The sequence below is a fragment of the Pituophis catenifer genome, unplaced genomic scaffold (genome assembly GCF_029215685.1).
Source record: "Pituophis catenifer annectens isolate HBS135680 unplaced genomic scaffold, rPitCat1.0.hap2 SCAF_4, whole genome shotgun sequence".
NCBI lineage: Eukaryota > Metazoa > Chordata > Lepidosauria > Squamata > Colubridae > Pituophis > Pituophis catenifer.
Genome location: NW_027256884.1, coordinates 70,132,675 through 70,153,188, shown reverse-complemented (window position 1 = coordinate 70,153,188; position 20,514 = coordinate 70,132,675). Strand labels below are relative to the sequence as shown.

General features: G+C 38.3%; 1 protein-coding gene across 3 annotated transcripts; it reads right to left on the bottom strand.

Moving 5' to 3' along the window:
- DDX3X (DEAD-box helicase 3 X-linked) lies at positions 1–18,904 on the bottom strand. 3 transcript variants are annotated; one of them, XM_070944227.1, is made up of 19 exons: positions 18,602–18,904; positions 17,121–17,178; positions 16,352–16,402; positions 13,306–13,368; positions 11,348–11,479; positions 10,453–10,576; positions 9,332–9,499; positions 9,149–9,248; positions 7,669–7,804; positions 6,937–7,022; positions 5,927–6,025; positions 5,673–5,833; positions 5,401–5,545; positions 4,796–4,940; positions 4,375–4,556; positions 4,171–4,288; positions 3,336–3,492; positions 2,623–2,774; positions 1–2,507 (listed from the first exon to the last, which is right to left on the bottom strand). In XM_070944227.1, exons 1-19 carry the CDS (start codon positions 18,644–18,646, stop codon positions 2,428–2,430), a joined length of 2,202 nt encoding a protein of 733 aa, XP_070800328.1. In that variant the 5' UTR covers positions 18,647–18,904; the 3' UTR covers positions 1–2,427. The 3 variants fall into 3 exon arrangements, with proteins under 3 accessions (XP_070800328.1, XP_070800329.1, XP_070800330.1); XM_070944228.1 differs by lacking the exon at positions 13,306–13,368 and having other exon boundaries at positions 18,602–18,902; XM_070944229.1 differs by lacking the exons at positions 11,348–11,479; positions 13,306–13,368 and having other exon boundaries at positions 18,602–18,901.
- Between the last annotated feature and the right edge of the window lie 1,610 nt (positions 18,905–20,514).

The window sequence follows — 20,514 nt, the reverse complement described above, 5'->3', positions numbered from 1 at the left end:
TGCATTTCAACTTTTTATTTTATTAAAACTGAGTAATGCACAGCACATGCAGTGCTAGCATCTAAACTAATACAATAAGCAATTACTAAACCTACAGTGACCTGACGTTCATATTGTTTACACTCAGCAAGTTTAAACCCATTCTTTGCATATGATTGAAATCTTTATCACAACTGAAGAATATTGCTGGTTGTAAAACTCACTAAAATGCTATTGCTGAATGTACAAGTCACTGATTATGCCAATACAACAAAGATAACCACATGTTTGAGGATTGCAATGTGCCAGACATTCACTGAAAAAAAAAACACACAACTAAACAAAAACTCACGCAACGAACATCTGAGAATCTGGACACTTCACATCAGTGTTTTGAAGTGTTTCATTAATATCTTAAGACAAGTGTATCAAAACCTTGGCATGTTTAATTTTAAAGTTGCCAATTTTTGTTTTACTATCAGAAAGTTATGGCTACACTGCTAATGCCGGGTCTGCTTAATTTGACTTAAGAGTTTAATATGACTTAAACATTAAAAGCTCACACTACCCCGAAATATATAATTTCACGCATACGGTGACATTCAACATTCAAGTGCCAGTGTTTTTGTACTGTCTTTTGGTCAAGTTTCTTTAAACTTTCAAAGAATCACTTTTAGGCTTACAAAAATAAATATTTGTCAAAAATGTTCAATAAATATTACACAAAACTAGCAGCAAAAAGTATCTAGAAATCTGTCGTGTGCAAATAGTTTTCTTCCCAACCATTATTCCCATGGTCCCAGTTTTAGAATCTAGTTCCTTCTCCTTAGCCAAGCTGCGTTCAGTCTCCCAAGAGACAAAATAAGATTGGAAGTTAAGGACACGCACACAAGACATATAAAATTCTCTGAATGTGCAATAAAAGAAGTATTTTGTAAAAAGTTATGGGCAAAATGTACAAGGGCCTAAATCTAGACTAATTGAAATAGCACCATAACAAATGACTTCAAATACTGTCAAGTGCACCTACTTAAAGTTTAGTACAAGGCACAATACACTTGAAAAGATCTATTGCACTTTAGGAGATTTTGCTGTTGTCCTATGCCACTTAGAGAAAGAGTTGGTAATAGCTCTGGCAACAGACGTTATCTCAGAGACACTAAGTGACAGAGGCCTTTTACTGTTGGAAATACTCATCTTTGGCCAGATCAGCATTAACAAGACTAAATACAATGGAAACCTATGCAACTAAAACTGACTAAAACTGCACTTGATAGCAGAATTGAACCTTGTGCAGTTATGTACATTCCAACCTTTGTGATCTCAGAATTTGTTACTCTTCTGGAGCCATTTTACAAGTCTACAGTAAGCCAGTTAACACTTCAACGCAGCTTGAACAGAGTAATGTGAATCTGCATTAAAATAAAGCCTGCTGCATAATTCTTCCTGTTCATTCCCCCTTGACCAAAAAACATCAACACTAGCATGCGTTAAGACCAAAAAAATCAGTCAGGCCCTTTTAAAAAATGGACCTTCACTGTTATGGTCAGCCATTCTACCATTTCAACTTAATATGGCAGGCAATTTTGAATCGTCTAAGTAGATGAATTCTCCTAAAAACTATTTCAAGTTCAGACCTTTAAACATTCCCTGTAATGTTCCGCCTTCTATTGGCTAGCTCACATTAATAATCTGCCTAAACACTGGAATTGCTGTGTTTACTTGCATTTACTTTTAAAACAGTGCTTGTATGCATGCAATCCATACACCACCTCATTATCAGGACTGGAATGGCTTTTTAAAGACAATCAGGTTCGAAGTACCTATCCAGGATAGAGTGAGCAAAATCAACTTTAACTTTGTACAGTTTTGCCACATTAGAAACTAATTCCATTGATATGCTTCAAGATGTTTTATTTTTCAAATCTCCAAGTATCAAAGCCCTAATGTAGGCCACCGCACAAGTTTTCTTTTTTCTTTTGTTTTTGCAGATAAAGTGGATGAATCAATGATTCCTGTAAGTTGTATCACACCTGTGTGCCAAGGTTTGATTTTTATAAAGCCCAAGTTGAATAATTTTGCAAAGACAATTGATAATCTTGGGCATTACTGAGCCAACAGGACATCAAAATAAAAAGTTGTCTAAAGTTAAAGGCACAGTACATTAACAAATGATCCTCAGTCACAAAATTATAAATACAGTTTAGGAGTGGGAGTGGGGTTGGGTAAAGGAGTTAATCCTGACTACAATGGAGTCTTTAAACCTTCTTCAAAGTAGGGCTTCTGTTCCTTTCCTTCTTGTGACCTTGAGCTCCCTTAAAAAAAATTCAGTGGAGAATCACAGCTGGTAATGTACTGCGAGTTCTTGAAGCTACACAAGGTATAGTCTGGCTAAGTTACATGTGGTTTCCATATTAGCTTGTTTGGTAAGAATCTGCAGCAAGCAGATCAGTTGCCCCACCAATCTACCCCCTGAGAGTTATAATTTCCTCCATATCCATCACTGTTATAGATGCCGCCATAGCCACCTATTAAGACAAAAAAATGAGAAATTTAAAATGCAATGAAAATGTTCACAAGACATTTTAACATGATTTTTTTTCTATCATCTTTCCTCCCACCTAAACAGCACAAAAGATTTACCTCCAAATCCTCTGCTACCTCCGTGGCCACCACCACCACCACCACCACCACTGCGACCACTACTTGCACGACTGCTGCCAAAACTACTGCTCCCACCGCTGCTGCTGCTGCTTGTTCGATAATCTCTGGCACCAAAACCTCCACTGAAGCGGCTGAAGGAAAACAGAGAGATAGGTAAAACAGCATTTGAAGTATCCATGAATCCCATTAAATAAACCCTCCATTTAATTAATTCTTATATTCTGTATCTATTTTGCTACTACATGCTTGTAATCAAGCAATAGCTATTGTCTCAAATTGTTCGGTGTTCTTTTTTTTAAAAAACCTTACTATTATTCAGTCTCCACAGAACATTATTTCAAAATTTCAACTGAACTGGCATCTAATTTCGCCAAACCAAAAAGTCAATAAGCCAAAACACAATAAGCAGGGAACACCATGCATACCGTTCTGAGCTCCTATAAGAAAAGTGGGATATAAATCCAACAAACAAGTACCCTATTTACTACCATTTCCTCTGGTCTTTCAAAAGTGAAACATTCCCTTCATACCCTACTTTTCTGCAGAATGCAAAGGAATATTGGAGCAGCAAAAAAACCCTCATACTGAAAACACAGGAAGTAGAATAGCTTGCAGCCTAATGTAACAATAAAACGGAGTGACGCTCAAGCCAGCTATATGGAAGGCAGTCAAACTTAATTCATTCGTATTACCCTTTGGAACGTCCACGACTGCTTCCGCCCTTATGATGTTGCTCATATGCCATGTTTTCTAGCCAAGATGGTACTTCCTGTTTAGCTTCAACAAGTAGATCTAACAAGTCTTTTGTGATATTTATGTTCCTCTCATTAAAAAATGATGTGGCAAGACCTAAAAGAAAAGTTAAGGGAACATGAGATCTTCAGCGATCTGTTCTTACTTTCAAAATGACATAAATAAAAGCAGATAGTTCTTCCTGACCACTCATGATGAGCTCTTAGTAACAGTAGATTTATCATTGCATTTATGATAAATTTGTTCCCCTTTTTGTGTGAAGGATAAGCCATTGATGGGCTTTTCCTTCTACAGTACATTATTTACAACAATGAAAGTAAACGCATGAAAATCAAAGGCATTCAAATGGGGACATTATTCAAAATGTTTTAAGTATAAAAATTGAAAGTTGGGATACTGTATTTGTACAAATATATTCTTCAATGTGAAAGTTTCTCAGAAGCATAATAAAGCTATCCAAGACAGATTTCCATTAATTAAGCATTTTTCAAAACCAGCAACAAGATTTGTAAGTTCATTTACTGCCTTAAAAGGAACTTATGAATTATCTCAATAATACATACATACACTGATCTTTCCCAACAGGCCTTTATTGCTACAGGTCTCCTTAAAAGTATTTGCATCCTAATCAATGTCCACTATTATTTTGAAAAAGCTTTTTTCAAATAGAGGTTGACAAAATTCTGGGCAGCTACAATCTCATGTTATTTAGCACTTCTGCATATATAGATCTTAATAACTACAAAAACGCCATCAAGATTAATGTCCTCTTACCAAGATTTCCTACACGGCCCGTACGGCCAATGCGATGCACATATTCTTCTATGTCACTTGGCAAATCAAAATTTATGACATGTTTAACATTGGAAATATCCAGTCCTCGTGCCGCTACCTATTGAAGACAAGAAGGGAATCCTGAATTCCCAAAAATAAAATTAAAAAGACAGAGATAAGCTACGCAACCAAATATGTCCTTACTGCAGTGGCAACTAAGATGGGACTTCTGCCAGAGCGGAACTGATGTAATGCTTCTTCTCTATCTCGCTGAGAGCGATCACCATGGATACTGGTGCAAGCATATCCTTCATGATACAGGAAATCCTCCAGAGAATCAGCTCCCTTTTTAGTCTCTACAAACACCAGAGTCAAGGAATCCTTGCCTGCATATACAAAGAATTTCATTAACTAATGGTGTATCTGTCAATATAGCACCACATGGTATATAAACTAGTGCTTATGATTGCAATAATAAAAAGGTGTTACTAGGCAAGCTAGCTGCAGGCCGATTGAAGTAAGAAGTCAATTATAGGAGAAAATAGGAAGTTTAAATCTTACTTTTTCTCCCCAGCTAACACAGATTTACATTAGATTTATGCTGGAATCCTTCTTCAGTCTTTACCTGTGGCATTCAAGAGATCAAGCAGAAATGATCTTTTGTCTGACTCTTCCACCCACACTACTTTCTGTGTGATGTTCTCAGATGTAGAGCCAACTCGGCCAACGGCCAGAAAAATATATTCCTCCAAGAAATCACGAGCAAGCATCTAAAAAATAGCACTTAATTAGCATAAACAATATGCATCTAATCATAGTTTATCAATCTCCACAAACTTCTATGGGTGTGCAGAACAGTCTCAACAATACGGAGTTAACTATAGACAAGTTCTTCAAAAGAAAACTATTCAACTCTGCTTATTTTTAACAAATTTACCATAGACATGTCTATAGATTCAGTCATCCAGTTCATGCTTGTCCAAAAGGTGCTGTTCAAAAGGCAACTGGATTTTTTTTCCCCCTTGAAAACATTTCACTTCTCATCCCATAACTGAAGAAGCTCCTTGGATGAGAAGAGAAACATTTTCAAGGAAAAAAAAAAAAACAAGAAAATCTAGTTGTCTTTTGGAACAGCAGTGTTGGGTTTATCATAGATAATTACTTCCAGTATATCAGTTTCCCTTTAATGTGCTGAATCTTAATGGAAAGTTGAACATCATGCATAAATACCTGGATTTCCTTTGGAAAAGTGGCACTAAACATCATTGTCTGACGGACACCCTTTGGTGGCATAGTATCTTGTTCAACAATACGACGAATCTGAGGCTCAAAACCCATGTCAAGCATACGATCAGCTTCATCCAAAACCAAGTATCTAGACAATATAAGATAGCACATCAAGAGTTCTACAATTCCATACTGACAAGGAAGTTCCAAAGTATCCAAAGCTATCAATATTACAAAACTTATTATCTTATAAACATAGAGACTGTATTACTTACTTGCAGAAGTCCAGGCCTATCTTTCCCCTCTCCATCATATCTACAAGGCGGCCTGGAGTTGCCACAAGCAAATGGCAACCACGTTCCAAGTCACGTATCTGTTGGCCAATGTCAGCACCACCATATACAACACAAGGACGGACTTTGGAACGATAGGCAAACTAGATGGAAGGAAATTTCAGATTTTAGAATTTCAGACCTAAAATTATGCCTTGTGATCTGCTAATGAGTTCCCAGGAGCATGTATCATTTACCTTTCTAGCTTCTTCATAGATCTGCACTGCCAATTCTCTTGTTGGAGCCAAAACTAATGAAATTGGGTATTGTTTACGACGCCCGTATCTTCCATTTTCCTGTAATGTTACAAGAGCAAGATGTCACTGAACGTATAAGTCCAATGTTATGTAACACATTTCATTCTGCTTGATTACTTCCTTGAAGTTAAACATAGTCCTTAACTTGCGACCACAATTGAGCCCAAATTTTGCTAAGGTAGTTAAGCGAGTTGCACTTTATTTTACATTTTGCCAGTTGTTTTTAATTTGATTTATATGCCGCCCTTCTCCAGACACTCAGGGCGGCTTACAATGCGTTAAGTAATAGCCTTCATACTTTTGTATATTTATATAAAGTCAGCTTATTGCCCCCACAAACTGGGTCCTCACTTAACCTACCTTAGAAAGGATGGAAGGCTGAGTCAACCTTGAGCCTGGTGAGATTCAAACTTAGTAATTGCAGACAGCTGGTGTTAATCACAATGCTTTTAGTCTGCTGAGCTATCAGGCCCAGTTGTTAAGCAAATCACCAAAGTGTTAGGTGAATCAAGCAGTTGTTAAGTGAACCTGGCTTCCCCCATTGACTTTACTTGTAGGAAGCTGGCTGGGAAGGTTACAAAAGATGACATGATTCTAGAACAGTGTAAATGTCAGAAATACATGCCAGTTGCCAACCACCTAGGTTTTGATCACATGACCAAGTTAAGTGTGAAAAACTATCATAAGTTACTTTTTTCAATGCCATTATAATTTCAAGTAATTACTAAATGTCAGTCAAGGCCTGTGTTCTGTACAGCTATTTTTGTGCTGAAACAAAATTAGTGCACAACATTCCTCTGCAGAGGCAAACGAGTCTGAGTTACGTTCTCAAACCGAAACAGTTCATTCCCATACATTAACACAGAAGTGACAACTGGAAAAAGCATGATAAAATTCATATTGCTAGGAGTATCCAGATATTGTTTATATGCTGCAAACCATACACTTGCCTTCATGGCTCTCAAAGCATCACCTGGACCATCTGTATATATCTGACTCAATATGGGCAGAAGAAATGCAGCAGTTTTCCCAGAACCTAGAGATAAAGATGCATTAAAATTTGATAGCAATGCAAACATTTTATTTCTGAAAACAAATTCAACCAGTATGTGATGATGATGATGATTATTATTATTATTACAAATTATACAGAAACCTGCGTTGGCTGCAAATAGTTTTTACTCCAATGCTAGGTCAAATTTTGGCCTAATTTTTCCTTCTTTTAAATTTTTAAACTCAAATTTTAATTTGTTTTAAATTATTGGGAGTTTTAAATTGTCTCGGGCAAAAATTATTTAATTAAGTTTTAATCATGTTTTAACTTTCGTATTTATGTGTTTTATTTCGTGCCTGTTCACTGCCCTGAGTCCTTCGGGAGTAGGGCGGTATACAAATTTAATAAAATGAAAAAAATAAATAAAATGAAATTAGTGGTAGTTAACCAATTACAGCCAATTGCAAAACAGCAGGTCTTTGCAATTTACCCAAACCCCTTCACTTGGAGAACAGCATTGGCTCATTCTCAGTATTTAGTCAACACAACTGTACTTCAAAATATAATAATCAACAAGGCTTCTAAAGGAAAGAGTTCAAAATTTGCGCAGCATGGCTTTCATAGTTGCTAAATTTTACTTTTACTTCATTTAGAACATGCAGCTATAACATAAACATTACAGACTTACCTGTCTGGGCACAAGCCATCAGATCTCTTTTGTCTTTGATGATAGGAATAGCATATTTCTGAACAGGAGTAGGTCGAGTGTAGCGGGTGAGTTCGATGTTCCCCATGATAATTTCCCCCATGTCAACATCGCTAAACTGCAAAGGTATTTTAGTTATTAAACAGGAGTATTCTACATCAGTCTAACTACCTTATTAGCCAGTGTTGCACTCATATGGAGGCCTGATTATGAATGGATGGAGCACTCCATCCACCCAATGCCCTTGCTTATGAAGTAAAGTTTGTTTGATTTAAATTCTTGGTAGGAATTTGACTTTGAGGTGGCCAAGTCCTTGACTTCTACCAAACAATTCAAATATATTCACAGAAAGTCAGTTCTAAGCTTGACATTGGGGCAAACAGCTTTTTTCCATGTATAGTAGATAATCAAAAGCAGCTAATTATAATTCCAGGATGCAATTTTTTTTGTTATTTGGTTTCCATTGAAGAAAATTTATAAAAAACAGGATTTGTTTTTAAAAAATTGGACTGTGCCACACAATCAACTCGTCTCACTTACAGATCAAATGTAGGAATTAATTAACGAATTTAGGTGAAGCAGTATGCCTAAGGCTATTTTTGAGCATGCTATGCTAATGCAATGCACTCAGTGTAGAAAATAAACACAGATAGTCCTCAACTTACAACCATTCATCTAGTGACTGTTCAAAGTTACAACAGCACTGAAAAAAGTTATTTATGACCATTTTTCACACTTACAGAAATTGGTCCAATTATCAAAATTCGGGCACTTGAGAAATGGCATGTATTTATGACAGTTGCACTGTCCCGGGGTCATGGGATCACCATTTGTAACCTTCTCAGCTGGCTTCCGACAAGCAAAGTCAATTGGGGGCGAGAAGAAAGCCAAATTCACTTTACAACTGCAGTGATTCACTTAACAAGTGTGGCAAAAAGGTCATAAAGTGAGGCATTTTTGCCTGGATTAGCAAAAGAAATGTTGAGTTCAATTGTGGTTGTAAATTGAATACTCCCGTGTTTACCTATCCAAGCAACATTAGCAAATGTACAACAATCTAAGTTCTACAGTACTCTTTTGAAAATAATCCATATGAACTGGTATTTTAGTACTGCATTAACCTACCAATTATTTTCTTTTCAATTATTACTATGTAGGAGTTCTCCATTTCTCTCTCCAGTATGTTTAAAATGTATTTCATCCTCAATTCATTTAGCAAAAACCTCAATATAGCCAGGTACTATAAGCCAGATGTAATAAGATGACCAAGTTTAAAAAAAATCAGACATAAAATCATAAGGTATCATCTCTTTCCAAACAAAATTACTAGCATAAAAAATGAAACCAATGTCCTTTCTAAAGGATTAATCAATTAAAAAGTACTAATTTATTACACTATGGAAGTTTAACAATTTTAGCATAGATTATCAAGTAAATGCATTATAAAATTGGTAGTACTTACACTTTCAATGTGTGGAGGACAGTTGTTGCCTGTTGCCTCAACTGGAATGTCATCATATTTTTCGAAGTTAATGCCTGTATTCCCCCCAGCGAACAGTTCCCTATAATGAAAATAAGTCAACTTTGTATCATACAGCATTGAATGTTTCACTGAAAGGTTGCCAGGTAAGCCTTTAATACTCACTGTTCCGTACGTTCACTTGGGGCAAGTGGTTTTGACCAATCATCTTCGTCATTTTTATCACACCAACGACTGTTTCCACCACGATCAAATCGACCAAAGCAACTCCTATCACCACGACTCCCAATACCATCAAAATCACTACTGCATCTTCCACCACGATCATCAAATCTAAACATCATATAATATAGCATTAAATCCACATGTATGTGCTCCTTTAAAGCAACCTAGCAAATTGGCAGCTTTAAAATATTCCCTTTTGCTTTAAAGCAGATTGCACTATTTGAGGCTTAAGACCATGTTTTGCTTTTCAGAAACATACTAAAGATGTCGTTCAAACATCAGGTTTAATTAATTAATGTGACTATAGAAATTAATAATTTCAGTTTTCTGTCATGTTAAGGAACCAACTTCTGGGAATCATGCCAATTTGAGGGCTGCAGCTTTTGCCTTTCTGCTATCAAAGGCTCTCCATTTAACTGTTTCTTTGCCCTTGTTATAGGAAGATTCAACTAAGTAGAAGGATTTTAACAATTCAGACTGCATTTATTTCATCTCAATTCTTAGTGATTAATTAGGAACTCTTGGGTACCAAGCTCTGGATTCCACTCCCTTTTCAGTCATCATATTCATGACCTTAAACTATTCCTTCACTCAGTACAATCTACTTCATTGGCTTCTTATGAGGATAAAAGGGAGGAAAACATGCATACTGCCTTGAGCACCCTGATGGAAAATGGGGATGCGAGAGTAAATATTAAAGAAAACTTCAAGATACTCTGTAAATCAAACTAAATGGTTACAGAACAGGCTTTGAATATAAAGGAGAAAAGTACCCATGTAAGATTTTAGGTATGGCAAACCAAAAATAATTTCTCATAAATTCTGAACTAAATAACCTATTTGCCAAAAGCAATTTTATAGGAAATGCTGAGTATTTTTCCTAATTAAAATACACATGCATACACACCTAGCTATTGGTACCAAACAATTCAGACCAATTACATATTAGGATTACTGTTAATAATTTTATTAAAAGTAACATGATACAACTAAATTTCTACAGATAATACATTAGAAAGGATTTGCTGTTTTTTTAAAAAATAAATAAACAAAGTAGCTACCTTCCTCTTGAGCCATTGCCACGGTCAGTAAAGAAACTTGATTTTCCTGATCCACGTTCACTTCTTGCACCAAAGCTACTATAAGCATCCCTGTCTCTGCCAGCATTCCATCCACCATCAAATCCTACAAATAATACAATCCATTATTAAATATTTCCAAAGATATTTACAGGTAAGAAATATATTGAGAAGAACCATTATCAACAAGCAGCCACCAGTCTTCCGAATACAATTTATCTGTTTGTTCAAAGTAAGCCATACTGCCATCAAGATGGCACTGACAGCAAAAAATGGGATGGTGTTCAACATCCAGCAATTACTGATCCTTTCAAGCTGAATGAACCCCACCCACCCTGGATATTTTTACTTCTGTTCAATGAGGAATCAGCCTATGGCATATCTCTAGAGTTCAACCATTAGGCAACCCATACTAAATATATTATGGTCATTTAAAACTTGACAATTTCTTAACAGCTTGAAAACTGGATCATTTCAAGTTTCATATATTTGCCCACATACTGACACCAGTAAAGAAACAGTCAAATGATGAAAGATTTTGAGAATGTTTACCTTCCTTGACATGTAAAACCTGTAATTGGAACAACTACTGGGCAATGAGCTTCAACATTGCTAAGTCATTAATAGAAACGTGAAAAGTTTTGACTCCAGGATTCAAATTGATCATCTTCAACTGTGGTTTGAAGGATTCTAAGGACCCATTAAAATTTCAGAACTATGATATCCGTTGCATTTCAGTTTAGGAAGGCAGCTCCCTTAAAGCTGCTTGGTAAGAAAATTCAAAGAATTTTCCATAAGTTCCATGAGCTTTGTCCTATCTTAAGCTCTCTATTTTTAATCACTAAGTTGGATGGAAGTGACAGGCCCCCACGCCCACCTCTGTCATCACGTCCAGATCCTCCTCTGGATCCAAACACACCGCGATCACGATCGTAGCCATTCATCCGGCTGTCACGATCATATCCATTCATATAGCCATTACCTCCACGAGAGTCCCAGCTGGGGGAATCTTTAGCAGAGAATAAAAAGTTAAACAATTAAAGTGTTAAATGTCACTTGTGCCAGCAAATAGTTTTTGCAAGCTCCACTGTAACAGTGTGACTTTTGTTGCCAGAAATTTACATTTAAGGGCACCTTTCTTTTAAAAAAAGGGCAACTTGGCCTCAAATAATTAAAATTGCAGGCTTATCTGTATCTATGTTCACAAAAGCTGCAAAAAGTTTATGGATATTTGATTATGTAGCTGAACTAACTTTAAGTTATTGTACTATATTTGTACTTTAGCTAAGTACCTCGTATACCAATATTGCTGCCATGCATTAAGTTGAAGCACATTTTAAAAAATGGTCAATTTGAAGCAAGCCCAGCACTAAACTCAAGGTCCAATGCTAAGCTCAAAGATACAATTTATTAAGCACATAGCAATTTTAAAAAGCAAAATTCTGACTAGCCAATGTTAATATGTGCATTTTTCAGATCAGTTTTTTTTAAAGAAAAAGCTGCTTGTACAGTATGTTAGAAGTCTGCAACTATTATTAGAAAGTTCATGAAAAAAATCCTATCTGTGTTGGTCACCGGGACCAGAGGTTAAGGCGTTCTGAGTCATGCTGTAGCCCACCCTCAGAATACAAGTCCGAAAGCTCGGTCCTCGGGCACAATGACCAACACAGATTGGATTCTGTAACATTATCCTGGGACACATATTTGCCTTCATTCGTGAGTTCCAGTAAAAGCTTATTATCTGGTTTATCTTTACAAACATTGTGAAAAGTTTCAGAATTGGTTAATTTCCTATGGAAAATGTGAAGAGCTCTGGCTATAAAGAGTAGCTAGGATTGTGGGGGGTAAAGTATTTGCTACAACTAGAGCTAAAGGAATTTTCCTCACAAACCAGGAAAGATTGAAACAAACAGTGCTTTCCTGTTTCTCCACAGGCCTCCAATCCTAAATCCAGAAAGGGAAGTTTAAGGAAAACAGAATATTATGAACTATTTTCCTCTTCAAAAGATCACATTAGTCCAGTGCTTCCCAAACTTTGTCCTATTGTATCTGACAATATTTAATATACCAAGAAATTTTATTTTTAAAATCTGCCATTAATTTTATTACAGTATTTTGAATAAACTATTCAAATGTATGATCTTTTTAAATCTTTCAGAAACTTATCCAGTTCATAGATAAAATACTTACAGTTATTAATAGTGGGAAAAGTACTAAGCCACCTGCTGAATAATTTACCTTGAAAGATTCAGCACATTGTTAGCGTATAACATTATATGAACATGCCCACTAAACAGAAAACCTGTGTTTTATTTTATAACTTCGAATAGATTTACACTATTGACAACATTTTAACCGCATTGTTGGTGAAGAAAGTGTTAAATAGTTTTAGTACATGTAGCCATAAAAAGAACCATGGCCATAATAAACTTGGATTTAAAATTAATAAAGGTGAATTTCAAGTTTTTTGTTACTATGCTGGTGTCTTTGCTGGTGTTATTAGTTTAAGAACTAATAACTTTCTCATCACGTAACAATGTGTCTACAAAAGTGGATTCTGGTACTTGCTACTTATAGGTTTTTAATAAAAATTAGTGTTGCTAAAAGTACTAAACTTTAAAGGAGCAAAAGAATTTAACATTTCTTCACTGTCTATTTTCTTAATCATGTAACACCAATTGAGAAAAGTGTTAAATTGAGGGGAAGAAGGCATGGCATGCCTGAGAATGTGCTTGAAAGAAAAAGCTCAAACTGTTAGTTAACTGCAAGTTACCGCTTAGAGGCATGCTCCCAAACGACAAACTTTAAAATCACCCCAGCCTGACACCAACTTACAGCTTCTTGGTGGTGGCATCGAATTGGAATAGTAGTTTGCTGTATAGTTATGGATATTGTATGCTGCAAAAAGAGCCATGAAAACTCCCAGCATTATGATTCAGTTTGAAAGCATATTAAAACAGTCTGTTATGGAATGTCTCCAACCAGTGTTAACAACTTTTTGGCATCCTTATTCCAAAATGTAAAGTTTCTACAAATATATCAGCTTACCTTTAGTGACAGAGTTCACATTTGGAGAAGTAGAAGAAGCAAGTCTCTTGAATTTTTGTGGCCAACATGAGGATACCCCCCCCCCCAAAAAAAATCATCTAACAGAGTGCTTAAAAAAAAGGAAGGAGCTGGCCAATCAACAGCTGAGAACAGTCAGAAATATCAAACATTTCTCACTACTTCCAAGCAAGTTTCAGTCCAGTATAAAGCTGGTTTTTATTCACTCACTCAAAATAGTATTACAAATCTTCTCTTTTAAGTACCCTCACCCATAGTAATATCCTTCTGGGGAAGATTAGCCCAAGCAGCTACCCATCTTCATTTAAGAGATCTGTTTGATTTTCTGCTTGTAACAAGACTTTTTTTTAAACTCTTCTCCTCCCTAATCTAGTAAAAGGCCCAAAAATTACCATATGAATTTAAATGTCACTCTGAAATAACAAGAACCGCTGCCCACTTCAGGTCTTTCAGTGAACCCTCCCACAAGGCCCAAGAATGTTTTAGATCATGGGTGTCAAACTGACACACGGAGGCCACACCTACCCAGCTCCCCGAAGGGAAGTCACGAAATGTCACATGACAGCAATGTGATGCCACGAATTTGACACTCGTGCTTTAGATCACTCCCAATCAGCATAGTTAATATTTACAGTATAACCCAAAATGTATGAAAAGCACTAGAAAATTACTAAAAATCATTCTAATGACTTTTCCCTTGTTTATTAGGTGAGGGTGCACTAATTTATTACCGTATTTTTCGGACTACAAGACACTCCGAAGTATAAGGTGCACCTAGCTTTTGGGGAGGAAAACAAGAAAAAAAAATCTGCCTCTGCCTCCTAGCAATTTACCTCCTTGCAGCAAACAGTGTGGTCAGCTTCAGCACAGCCTGATTTAGCACGAGCAGCTGATTGGCAGTTGGATCTGCCTCCCGGAATATCTCCTATCAGCTGTTCCAGGCTGCGGGCATTGCCACCACCCATTGGTGCCATCGTTGCTGTCACCTATCACCGCCTCCGCATGCCCCATTTTCAGCCCATTCGAGGTGGCAGGGATTGCCGCCGTCTGTAAGAGGTCGAAAACAGGATGCACGGAGGCCAAAAATGGGGCAAGCGGAGGCGCATAGATGACAGCGGCGATGGGCACTAACGGCACCAATGGGCGGCAGGGATCCCCGCAGCCTGGTACAGCTGATAGGCGGTATTCCGGGGGGCTGATCCAACTGCCAATCAGCTGCTCATGCTAATTCAGGCTGTGCTGAAGCTGACCACGCTGTTTGCTATAAGGAGATAAATTGCTGGAAGGCAGAGGCCGAAGGGTGGGGGCCAGTGGGGCTTCAGCAACATTCGCTGTATAAGACACACAGACATTTCCATCCATTTGGGGGGAAGGGGTGCATCTTATACGCTGAAAAGTATGGTAATCTTTGTTATGTGTTCACAATTTTTAAAGTTTCTGAATTCTATTAACTTTTTACACATGTGAACCCATAGGCTAAAATTAGCTATTTATGGTTATGGAAATTGTGGAAGTCAAAACAATTTCTCAAATTCTACCAAGTTCTAGCTTACAGTAAGCACCACAGTGAAGACAAGAAACAGTCAAAATGTAGTCTGATATCTGCTCTAGTTTCAACAATGGCAGAAATGCTATATATTCAAATCTTCTAAAATTTTCAGTAACAGTTGAATGAGTTAAGGGTCTACAGCTCAGTGGACCACATGACAATATCCCTATAATTTTAAATTTAAAAATGGAAGGTTGACTGGAAATCAACTGTTAAGAACCAATAAAAATGACATTTTGGCACTTAACCAGAAATTGTTAAATGTAACTGCCACAAGACTACAACTAACATAGAAACAAACTTGATTTATTTTGCCCACTATTGTCAACTTAAAACAATCTTCTCTCCCAAAAATTGGGGGCAAGCAACTTTCTTGCAAATCACAAAAAAAGGTAAAAAGAGCTATCTACCCCTAACAAAGCTTCCATTAAATGTTTACCTTTTATTTATTTAGTTGCTAACAAGATTGAATTCCAGAAATATGGATCCTCTGAGAAAATTCAAGAATGTGATTATCATTTCTACAACCTTTTTGGATCATTAAGAGTTAAGATACTATACTGTAATTTTATCTAGTAACTAATAACTAATAAAATTAAAATTAATTAATAACAAATTTTAACTGCCAATTAACAGCTTTAAAAACTTCCTTCTATGAAGTTTTAAATTTCTAGCCCTATAATAGATTCACACAGCAATTTTGAAAGAACAGCACCCACACTAAACAGGGAAAGGCCTGGGTCTCTGCTTACTTCCATTTCTTTATTACTAATGTTTTCAAAACATTTCATTTCATCATGGATCATTTCATAAATGCAATACGAATTATCGTAATTATCAATGATGTCATTCCACATTCCACAATACTTGACCATGAATTTGATCATAACTTTCAGAAGAAACAATATTTTCTGTTGGCCCGGTGCCATCATTGTTCTGGTTGTAGTAAATTGCATTATTACTTAACTAGCTTTACTGCTTAAGTGAAAATGCAACTCTCAATCACTAGCCTACTAACTGTATTACACTCAAATTGAATTTTCTCTTGCAACCTTCATACTGTAAAAAATATCACAGAGTTAGGGTCCAAATTCAATTTTTTATATGCTTCCTTGCCACTTATAACCACAGATATCACTTCAAAGCTTAGTACAGGATTTTACTAATATTTAATGTTTTGGGATGTTGTAATGCATATCCACCTATGAATCAAGTTTAAATGAAGCACTATTACTTCACAATTGAAATCTGTATCAACAAACATACCCTGCTTTGAAGCTTCTCTATTTCGCAAATGAGGAGGAATGTACCGGCCTTCTGGAAGAAAAAATACTCGTTACTTTAAAAAACTTTGCTAGCTAGAACATTCACAATCCATCGCAGTATTTTTCTTATACTTTTCATGATTGGAAGCTGTTAGTTTATAACCTTTACTTGGCTATCAGGGACAGAGAACTTCTAAAACAGTAGAATAATTTATAAAGTGTAGTTATGTAATAACCTGACATTAAGAGATTAAGTTACTGAGAATCAAGTTTTTTTTAAAAAAAAAATCCCATTAATATTAATATTGTAGCATTTTTCCTTTGAAATCCATTTATCTCACTAAGCAACCTAGCCAATATTGCCAGAACTTTAAAAATACAGTGCTGGAACTCAGTCAACAGTTGTTCTTTGGCAGTATAAAAGGAGTAAGATAGCACTGGTAGGTGATAGTCCAGTCCAACAATCTCCTCTATTCTTCAAATATATTCTGGAAAAGTTACAAATTCAGAAATTGAATGAGTGATGATCTGATCAAACACTGGATTTAGGTAGCATGCAGCCTTTAACAGTTTTTTTTTGAAGTTCAACTGTCCAGCAAGATTAAAAAACATTATTTAACATTAAATATGCATAACAAATACAAATACTGGTGCGGGAACAGAATAGTAGCTTGATTCTGAAGCATCAATAGATGCTCTTTTTACTGAAATGATAGGCAACCCATAAGACATAGTAACCCTAGAAACATATTCTTGAATTATGTACTTACTACTTGCTGTTCCTCCTCCACTCTGAGAGTCTGAGGAATTCAAGTCTAGACCAGCAAACTTAAAAATACACAAAAGTTATTATTAGTTACATTTTCAAATGAAAACCTTTCAAGTTTTAGCTTTGACTCAAAATAATATCAAGCAACTTTCATTTGTTCATTTGTTTTATCAGTACTTATTTATAGAATACAGCAATTAAAGTGGTATACCACCAGAGTATTTTATATTGAAATTAAACATGTCAATTGTTTCCCAATAACCACCAGCCAGTTTTAAAAAGCTCTTGTTTTGCATAGAAGCAAATTCTCCCCACCACTTCTTTTAATGTTTTATGGCAGATTTGATTTCTTTGAGCAAAATTACGTTAAATACTTATATGCTATAGGAGTCTTATGTAGTAAATCACAGCTTTACATTGCATTAGATATATCGATTATTTATTTTTTAAAAAAACTGCATAAGTATAAACATATATTTTGATCTTAGTCTAAATACCCTCATTCAAAATCGCAAACTAAGGGCCGCCTCCCCGGACCAGACAAATCTAGCTGGGTCGTTTCCTGCCTGCTGCGTTTTCAGGCCGCAGTAGCGGCATTCCAGCTCTGCCGCAGCGAAGGGCGACTGCGCTTTCCTAGCCCGCCGCTAATCCGGTGGCAGCGTCACACGCCTGCTCTTATTTCCCTGACCGGCTCCTTTATCCATTTCGGGAGATGGTTCTAGCCCACACCGCCCGCAAGTCTTTGCTCTGCCACCACTCTCGACCACGGGCAAGAATGAAAGCGGGGAGCGCAGCTATGTAACCAGCGTGAAGGAGAAGAGGGAGAATCCGCCTTTCCAGGCGCGGTACCACCCTCTTCTTCCCCCCCTTTCAGACAGGGGCCTCGAGGACAAAGGAGATGTGGGGCGCGCGTCTGTATGCATGCGCGCGCACCCAACACGGGAAGCAAGAGCAGCAGCAGTAGCTAAGTGGCTCCCGCTCCCCGGCTGGAAACAGCGCACGCGCTTCCCCCATCCTCCCATTTCGTCACCGCTCGATGGCCGCCGTGGTCCCCCGCCCGCTGCAGTTCGAAGCCAACGCCGCCAGGGGGCCCGGCAGATGTAACACTCGCCAGAGCCGCACAAAGCCCCGGAACAGGCCCGGCCTGTCTCACACGGCCCAGGGGCGCTTCACCCTATCCTTTACGCCTCGCCGCGATTCTCCCTTGCCCTTCAACAACCCCCTCCCCCTTCATTTTTCGGCCTACAACGATTTGAGCCTAAGCCGCCAAAATTGCGGCCTCCAAAAAAGGAACTGCGTCACAGTAAAATGCGCCACCAAAACCGTGCCGGACTGGTAGAGCGCGGGAAGATAGTAGGATATCACAAGGGCAAAGGAGACTACAAGAGGGCCCCGAAGCCAGATCGGTCACCAGTGGGGGAAGGGCGAGGAGCCCTCGCTATTCCCGGCCCACCCTTGAGTTTTTCCCTTGAGTTTCCTCACCTGCTGATCTAGACCGAGGGCATTTTCCACTGCCACATGACTCATAACGAGAGATCGTTCCGGGAGGTCCCGCTCCGCGTAGAGAAACTCGAATTCACTAGAAGTAATATGCGCCTCGCCTACAACAGTTCTACCTCCTCCGCCTTAGAATCGCTTCTCTAACTGAAACACCCCCAGTTCGACCCGGGCCTTTATATATTCCTCCGCCCCCTCGCAGCCGCCGTGCTGACTTCAGCGCGCAAGCCACGCCCCTTCTTCCTCCTTTCGATCCCCTCCCCCCACCTCTGCTTGCTGCAAAAGGTATCGCGGGGAGAACTCTCCGCTCCGCATTAAGAGGTGGGGGGAGGGTGAAGAAATCCCAAAACTACCGCGAGAACTAAAGTAACTTCTGGACTCCTTCCGATTCAGGAGGCGTTAGATGATACCGCGAGGCTTCCCTACACAAAGTTTATAGCGCTATTCACGCGAGATTCCCCCTCCTTTAGCTACCCCCTCCCTTCTGTTTTCGTTTCATAAAAACTCTAGTGGTTCAACCGGTTCCTGCAAGATCTCGCGAGAGATTTGTCAAAAGAAATCTGCTCTTGGCAACAGTCTCCCTAGGTCACGTGAACAACCCTGCTTAGTCTAGCCGCCATCTTAGATTATGAGCGGCTTTCGCTGCTGCAGTGGCGCAGCTCTGGGTCGCGAAAAGGGAGATGGGAGGGATTCTGTGAGGGGCCTGAGGCTTATGTCTGGAGGATTGCAAAAAAACAGCACGAGAGTATATGAGTATGTCATGGAGGCATGATGTGACTCGTTTCTCCCGTGTGTGTGACCTAAATAGCGGTACCGTGGCAACAACGAGGATGGGTAATAAATCCTCCCGCCTCTTTCTCGCAGACCCGCAGAATCGCCGAACAATGAAGGGATAATGAGCTTTGTGCCTGCTCCCGCGTTCCTCATCAAGGATAAATCCTATTTGATAACACGTCACCGTTACTCCCACAGATATTTTAAGGCCATTCTCTTCTACGCCGTTTTTCAAGTACTATTTTTGCCAGGTCTCTCATCTATGCTGCAAAAATACTGATGACCGTTACATAGCAGCAAAGGGACATTTTTCTGTCAGGCCGATACTCTATGGCATCTGATTTTTTCTCAACTGTTTTCTTTCTGGGGCGAAGTTGAATCTCAGAACAGTAGATAATATTGGCAAAAAGTGGCCCACATGTACCTTACCAGTTTTAAAGTAATGTACAAAAAACTCAATAAAATTTCAGAATCCAATCTGGGTCGGTCATTGGGACCAGAAATTTAGTCCACACTGCTGGAGAGAAGTTCCCTGAAGATGGACTCCGAAAACTCAGAGGACTAAACCTTTAGTGTCGGTGACCGACCCAGATTGGATCCTGCAACGTTATCCTGGGACACGTATATTCGTCTTCATTGGTGATAAAACTTCAGGATTCATGTACTGCCATAGTTACATTATGTTGCAGCACTTGTAAAGCTAATTAAGTAGGTTAGTACGTGGGTAGAAGACCATCAAGCAATACAAGGGCTGTTGGCTAATCTAAGACAAAAAATATCCCAGCGGTGATAGACCACTTCAATATTATTGCTAAGACTGTGTAGGAAGAAATATCCTTCTGTGTTCTGCTCCAAGTGGGGAAAAAGAAACTGGAAACATGGAGACTGCTTGGAAAGATGGTTTAACGGTGGACAGGATCACATGGTTTCCTGAACAGAAAAAGGGCAGATACTGTAAATCCTCTGGTTTTTATGCTCTCTGGCTTTGCATTTCTTGGAGCCCTGAAAGAGTATCCTGATTGGTTGTCAGACTCCAAGGGGGTGGAGGTCTTAGCTAGCCTTGCTGGCTGATGGTCACATGTGCTTCCCAGGTCACATGCTTCCCAGGTCACGTGGTGAGTTTA